Below are 8,068 nucleotides of genomic sequence, written 5' to 3'. Positions count from 1 at the left end.
CTTTGAACTTCGGCTAACTGCATAAAAAACAAGAAGAGACGGACATTTGAAATTTCAAAATGCTTGGATTATTTCTGATAGTTCAGACATTTTTTGGTATGTACACTTGTACTCATATACCAAGTTGTATTTATCTTTCAGAAAACAGATATTATAATTTCTGTTTTGTTTTTTTATTATGACTCTCCTTGATACTTTTACACCTGCGTATTTAATCTGAAAAAAAAACCTGTTTGTTTATGTACATTGTTGTGTTTTACTGCACAATGCATTGGAATTTATGCAATTAGATAAAGTAAACATTATTTACTAGTATTACTGCATTTCTCTCATTGACGAGTTGCATGAAGGTCTATACTATTTACTAGTCATTTTATTCTGTTTCGGATAAGATTCAACCAAAAGATCAACTCGCTTTTACTACTAAGGTCTCAAACGGAGATGGAGTAGATTGGTGTTGTCAGTTATTTCGAGTTTGGATGTCCGTTTTTATCTTTCCTATCTCTGAACACCGGTATACTATTGTTGCCTTTATTGAGATAAAAATATGCAACTAGCACTCCCCGAAAAAAAACCCGCCTATCACGGTTTTTTAATATATAAAACTGGAGAAATACAAATACTTGAGAATAAGAATCTGAAAAAAAAATGACTAAACAACAGAACCTCGCTTTAAATGAGGAGTTTGCAATTATTCATAGAACTTTGATGAAAATTCTGATTTTTACGATCCTAAGAGTCATTTATTGCCAGTTATACACATTTTTTTAATGTTTTTTTTAACCTTAATGGCTAGCGTTGAATTCAGTGCAAAAACGTCAGGAGTAAATAGTCAAGTTGAACTTCAATGTAGATATTTAATAACTTTACATCGCGATGTTTGGCTTTATAAATAGTTTGATATGAGCGTCACTGATGAGTCGTATGTAGACGAAACGCGCGTCAGGCGTGCTAAATTGTAATCCTGGTACCTTTGATAACTAATTAAAAAATTCAATTGTAATGTCGTTTGATAAAAAGTTCTCAAACAAACTATTCAAGTGTCTAGAAATCAGTTGATGAATCGAATGTCACAAAATAATAAAATAAAAAAGAAAATGGTGTTGGGGCAATAGATCAATTTAACACTGTTTTTTCCAAACTCGGTCATGTGAAAAAATGAATCTTATTCTTATTTCAGTATCAATTTCACACCTTAACTACAACTAGTTAAAAAAGTCTATTTTATTGTAGTATTAAACCAATTTTTAAGACGTTTCGGCCAGTGACCTTCTTCAGTTTCTTTATTTCAAACTTAAACAACTTTAACAATGTTTAAAACTAACAATCATGTTATAACACGCATGGTAATTCAATGAGACATTTTTTTCATTTAATGACATATACCATTTATAACCAGTTGAGATAGGAAAATAAGTTACCTTCAGCTTTTGAAAAGTTTTTTCACTGTCATTTTTCAAATATACTCTTTTTCTTAAACCCATTTACGATAAAAGTCTATTAAATCAGTTGCACAGTATGATTCAGAAAGCTCATACTTTTGTCTGCCCTTCTGATATTTAATTATGATTGCTCCCAAGAAGTCTAAGTATTCATTGGAATACCAACTATCTGGTGAAATATCAACCAAAATGATACATCAATCACCACAAATAAGTTATGTATAAAAAAAGTCTATCATTTTTATGTAACCATCGCCGTTTTAGTGGTTGTTTGAATAGCGGTGGTGCTTCAAAAATAATGTTCATTATCGCAAACACGGAATTTTGTATAAACAATATCATATGTTCTAAAACAAAATCTGTTTTATAAGATATTAAGTTTGATTGAACATAAATCTATATTAAAGTTCACAAACAAACTTTTGTTACCAGCATATTTGTCGAATTAAAGCGAACTTCAAGAAAATATTTATCATAGAGAGTCCTGTTTGTTGTGTGTCAGTTTTTCGGGTTTATTAATGCTTTCTTAACAATACATAATTTCAAAATCATTTATATACAATTAACTTTCAACGCTTTTTGTTTCAAGCGTTACGAATTGCTCATATATAAGAAGTAAACGCCACCTGTATGTAAATTTGTTACACAAGTTTTTCTTTTTCTTAATGTAGGTTTTTAAATTTTCCTTCTAAGATTCAACAGTTTGTTAGCTAAAATGATTCATGTGTTTTCTTCATATGCATACTTCATCTTTCAGGAGCCTGCAATGCAACAAAATGCTATTACTATATACTTTCCTACCGGACCTATAGTTCGAAGTATTGTTACAAGGAATGCTGTTATAAGTATACAAATGATCCATGTTGTTATTATACTTCAACAACGACATTGTAAGTTCTGTTCTTGTAACACTAGTAATGCAAATGAGGGACGAAAGATACCAAAGGGACAGTCAAACTCATAAATCTAAAACTAAACTGACAACGCCATGGCTAAAAATGAAAAAGACAAACAGAAAAATAATAGTACACATGACTGAACATAGAAAACTAAAGAATAAACAACACGAACCCCACCAAAAATTAGGGGTGATCTCAGGTGCTCCGGAAGGGTAAGCAGATCCTGCTCCAGAAGTGGCACCCGTCGTGTTGCTTATGTGATAACAAATCCGGTAAATAGTCTCATTCAGTAGGTCACATTCATGAAAGGGAAGGGGAAGTTGAACGAGTCAAATTTATATGCGAAATTTTAAGAACATCTGTGATGTAGCCCATTGACTGTAATTTGACTTTAAGGATGTACTTAGGTGATCTAAGGTAAAATTAAATAAATTAAAGAATTCAAAATTGATACTTTAAGCTGGAAGAGTATTAGTTTAGGATCAAAATAGACTAACAATATTGATAGGTCATGGAGCTCCTTTTCGAGATATTTGATTTATAAAATATTGCGGGAAAATGCTTACTCGGACTTTTACCTTATATTTGCATTGGTTTTATTTAGGTCTCAAATCAAAAGAAAGAAAATCAAGAATCTGCTTTAATGTTGTCAAATGACTTTTTATGAGCTATCAAGTCTTATGTTTAAAGATAAATAGGTGTTATGTGCATGATGGATATAGAGTCAAACCTGCTTAAGGATGTACTTGGGTGAGGTTTTGGAATAAGTGTCAAGTGTTCGGATTCCTTGGTGTTTTTCCATACGATACAGGGTAAAAAAGTTTGCCCCATAACACCTATTTATCTTTAAACATATGAAGACTCATATTGTAACTTTGGAGTACCATTAAATACAATATTCAGTATTACACTTTATTTGTGTGGGAACAGCATAAAGATCGAAACAGACACCAGGCATCAATTATGGACTAGTTATTTATATCAATGACTTCCGCCGATTTCTTTTATTTCAAAGGAAATTTACCCTAGAGTAAGAATCAATGTATTATATATAATATGCGCTAATTCCATGTCTTTGATTTCTTTTAAAAACATGAACATGTTCTGACAAATAGTCAGAATTCCCAAACAGTAAAAGTAACGATACCATACAAACCACCAACTCCACTGAGTTTATTGAAGAACTTTGGAAGGCCAATATGAATGAACAACATACATATGGTCAAGGTATTGCCTGAAACAGGAGCCTTGGCTCACACCAAACAACAAGCTATAAAGGGCACAAAAATTACAAGACGTGTAAAACCATTCAAACGGGAAAACCAACGATCTAATCTATATAAAAATAAAAGAGAAACGAGAAACAGGTATAAATTACATAAACAAACGATAATTTCTGTACATCAGATTCAATACAGTCCAGATGAGCCTGACTTGGTCGCACACTGTGTTTTGTCGACACCAGACTATCGTATATATAAACCTATCGGGATCTTTACCAATAATGATGACTTGATGTAAAATTTAAATACCAAATTAAATCATCAACAGTTTTGAAACCATCATCATCAGCATTTTGCTAAATATATCAAATTGAATATCACGTTTGATAACTACTTGACGACACGCTGCCAATTCACAAATGGGATAAGAATGAGCATCTGAAAATTATGTAGAGTCTATTTAGGACATGATTTTCTTAATCTTTTTTCTGCGCACCAATATGTGAGAGTATAGCTCAGTACAGCTTAAGATAAATAGACTGCATATGTAGAAACATAAAACATAAAGCGTCTTATCATATTAATTTTAGAAATTAGTTTTACCTTTTTCTGTATTTAACTGATGATCAAATTTTTGTAACAGGCGGTCGGTGTTACAGTTCACACAATACATATGTTAACATTAAAGGGATGTTTTGAAACTTGGACAGAAACTAATCTTCGAAATAACTGTTTTCAATTCTGTATTTTACTAATAACTAGACAAATTTTTGACAGTCAATTTTACACTTTAACATTGCCATAGATCCACGGAATACTTTATGCATTTTATTCGTATTTTATACTCTCTGTTTATTATTGTATGCCCCACCTATGATAGTAGGGGGCATTATGTTTTCTGGTCTGTGCGTCCGTTCGTCCGTTCGTTCGTATGTTCGTCTGTTCGTCCGTTCGTTCGTACGTTCGTCTGTTCGTCCGTTCGTCAGTCGCGCTTCAGTAAAATTTTGGTCAAGGTAGTTTTTGATGAAGTTGAAGTCTAATCAACTTCAAACTTAGTACACATGTTCCTTATGATATGATCTTACAAATTAGAGTTTTTACCCAATTTCACGGTCCATTGAACAGAAAAAATGATAGTGCGAGTGGGGCATCCGTGTACTGGGGACACATTCATGTTTTTTTGTCCTAGGTCAACTGGAGGAATTATTGGAATAGCAGTGACTGGTGGTATAGTATTAATTGTTGCGATTACTATTTGCGTTTGGCGCAGATATAAACATAAGAAAGCAACAACACCGCAAATGTTGCAAAATTCTCAGCAAATGGTTCCGAACATGCAGCAATGTGCTGTAGGACCTGCCTCGAATATGCCACAAATGCAAGGCAGCGGGATGCAATATGTACTAAATCCACAGCCAACAGTGTCGTACGTTACGCCAGCGGGTTAGTTCTTAACATATCTAATTGATTAGTCTTTTGTATTTGATTTAATAAATTAGCAGTGCTCTAACTCAAAGATATATTCAATATTATATACTTAAACTTTGAATTATACGTTTTGTGTCGTCGTTACAATTGTCAAGTAATTGAAACAAACTGAACAGTACCTTTTGTGTTGTGGGAATAACATAAATTAATAATATATGGGACATATTATGTCGAGTTATTATTCAGAAAGATATCTGCATCCATCGCGCATACAAAGTGTCATTAGTGAAGCAAGCTGGTGCACATGATATATATCATAACAGTATAGCGGGGTTTTGTTTCTTCTATTTATTATTTGCGAACTGCTGTTTGTCTATTTCCTTTAATTTGACAATACTTGCGTTGGATTTTTAATTCCCGATTTTTGTTTTCCTAAGAAGAATCTTTTCCTTCTTTTATCTTGCTACTGATAATTATGAATTATTCGTTACATTTTCAGGATCATCAGGGAACCCACTACCTTATGGGGGATTTCAGGGAAACCCTCCACCGTATGGAGGACTACAAGGAAACCCACCACCGTATGGGCCTGTAATTTGCTATCCAGGCGTCAGTCCTCCACCAATGGTCACGGCACCAGCTGCCGAAAAGAAAAAGAATAATACAGCAAAGAATGCTTTCAGACTACTTACTTTGTTTTAACATTTTATTATCTATTTATAAAAATAATGTCATGTTGAATGCGTGTTTAAATCAAACATATGTAAAATCCGATTAATTCCGGAGTTACTTGATTTTGCCAACTTCAGGTACCAGACAAGGATGTTTTGAGTTGGTAGAATAATAACTACATTAAATGTATGTTTCATTATAAAACGTTATTCTGATTGGCGAACAACACATCTCGCGTTATTCCTTAATCAACTTCATTACACAATAAAATTTATCATTCATGTTGACACGAGGTCCCACAAAAAAGTGCACAGGTAAATTAAATGAAAACTTGACGAAAATCGTGTTTGCATGATGCTAGTTTAAAAATGTAATTATAAGTATTGGATGCTTTTTTGTAACTTCATAGGGTTGAAAAAGCGTTGACCGTGCGCACATTTTTTGATTAAATATTCATGTTTAATGAAACGCGTCAAATATCCTTTTTTGTATTATTGTATTTAACATTTTGGAAAGTAACGATTTATAAAGATTTATGATAATAATTGCTTCACTCTTTCTAACGAAAAGCTAATTTTTATGTATCAAATCTATTAAGTTAAAATTTAAACATACATAGTAATAACACCATTAGTTTAAAGTAAATAACAAATAAGAAATTCAAATTCACTATTCCAAATAAAATTTACGGCGTATATATTTCTTTCAACACAATGAATACGTTTAATAAATATGTCAAATCTTCCAGTTCGATAATTTAAGGTGTGTTTGATATGCTATTAAATGACAAGGTTGAATTTTCATGGTCTTTGAAAAATCATTGTGTTTCAAAATTGAAAAAAAGGAAAAGAAGAGAAAAGAAGAATATTTTTAGTAAGGATAAATCAATGAGCTGATATAAGAAGAGTAGAATAGGCAAGACATTGAAAGTAGATATGTACAATCAATATTAACATATTTTTTCCTATATCATCTTAACATGAAAATATGTAAATATTTTTTTTTTATTTTCGTAATTGTTTTTCTGTCAACTCCCTCGCCTAAGTTTTAAACTAAACCTTGAGTTTAAAGGGTTTTTTTTTCAATTCAAGAAACACTGACAAATGAGTCGGTTTTAGTTTTGAAATAACTAGATTTTCTTCAGCTTTTTCAATATAATAGCTCCAGCAACGTACTCAATTTATGTAATACTCAAGAGATATAACTGCTACGCAGACTTTGCAAACTGTAATTGGTGTATGAGCATAAAGTTTATGACCTAGAGTTTTGTCAAGGAACGTCTCGTATTTTTCTCTGATAGTTCATCGGAAGGTTTATCGGCCTAATAAATGAATATTTAGTATAACCTTACAAGTAAAACAGACTGTTTTTGGTTGATACATTTTAATAGGTCTTCAAATTCCTTTTTTTAAATTTTAAAACATTTCAAAGGTTGTGTGCCATCGTACTAAAATGTTTCTTTTGTTCTTTATCGAGAGCGTGCGTGTATGTATAATATATTTTACTGTAAGTCTATATTATAATTAGCTATCAATTACAAAAACAAATTTCGATGGTGTCATTGCATCATTAATATGCATTCTTCTTCCACAGCCATATGATGCCCGTGTTTTATATGTTTAATGTGCCATATATAAAGAGACGTAAGATGATTGCCAATGAGATAACTACAAAATGTATCCACCATCATTAAAATGAAGTGGATATAACCTTTTCATGGTTAGAGCAAAATGATACTGTTCAAAATTATAGCAACAACAAACTAAAAAAAAAGGAAGTAGAAAGAACAAATTAATAATGGTATTTTAATGCGCTGATATAAGAAGAGTGAAATAGTCAATATGATGAAAGGAAAAAAAACTCACTTACTATAAACGTGTAAACTTATTTAATAAATAGCAATAAACTTTTGATTTTCATTACTACATCTTTTTCAAACACGCCAATATGTCAATATTAAATTCCAAAGCTTGTTTTTTCTGTCATCATATCGTGGGTGAAAAATGAAACTGCTCAAAAAGAATCTAGGAGGCCCATTGTTTCAAGAGTTGAAGTTGAAATCGTCCTTTCGCCATGGCGAGTTGGTATTCCATTACGGAATATTTGTTTCACAATCCCGCCTTCCGTTTCCCTGAATTTGACCTACTGAATTAGACTTCTCAACTGGTTTGTACTTACATGAGCCACATAACGAGTACCATATGTGGAGCATAATCTGTATTCCCTTTCAGTGCATCCCAATTTATTATGTGGTTAGTTGTTCTCAATCTGCAGTTTACTATATGTTGTGTGGTGTATGCTGCTTTTTTAAAAGCATTTGCACAGAATTTTCTAATTGACAAAAAGTTAATCTAAAAGCGCCTTCAGCGTTCACATAGTTGTAATTCAGTAATTCTGTAAGTCA

General features: G+C 32.1%; 1 protein-coding gene across 1 annotated transcript; it reads left to right on the top strand.

Annotated features, from left to right (window-relative positions):
• LOC143044655 (uncharacterized) lies at positions 1-7,580 on the top strand. Its single transcript, XM_076216717.1, has 4 exons — positions 1-96; positions 2,200-2,332; positions 4,754-5,007; positions 5,492-7,580. Exons 1-4 carry the CDS (start codon positions 60-62, stop codon positions 5,692-5,694), a joined length of 627 nt encoding a protein of 208 aa, XP_076072832.1. The 5' UTR covers positions 1-59; the 3' UTR covers positions 5,695-7,580.
• Positions 7,581-8,068: the final 488 nt, after the last annotated feature.

This window comes from Mytilus galloprovincialis, chromosome 9 (genome assembly GCF_965363235.1).
Source record: "Mytilus galloprovincialis chromosome 9, xbMytGall1.hap1.1, whole genome shotgun sequence".
NCBI classification, from domain to species: Eukaryota; Metazoa; Mollusca; class Bivalvia; order Mytilida; family Mytilidae; genus Mytilus; species Mytilus galloprovincialis.
The sequence above is the reverse complement of the archived record's forward strand: the minus strand, read 5'-3'. Positions and strand labels throughout refer to the sequence as shown.

Excerpts from the sequence above, each read along its gene's own strand:
- LOC143044655 (XM_076216717.1), top strand. The coding sequence starts at position 60 with ATGCTTGGATTATTTCTGATAGTTCAGACATTTTTTG. Across the intron at positions 97-2,199 it reads GATAGTTCAGACATTTTTTG|GAGCCTGCAATGCAACAAAA; the intron begins GTATGTACACTT and ends TTCATCTTTCAG. Across the intron at positions 5,008-5,491 it reads GTCGTACGTTACGCCAGCGG|GATCATCAGGGAACCCACTA; the intron begins GTTAGTTCTTAA and ends TTACATTTTCAG.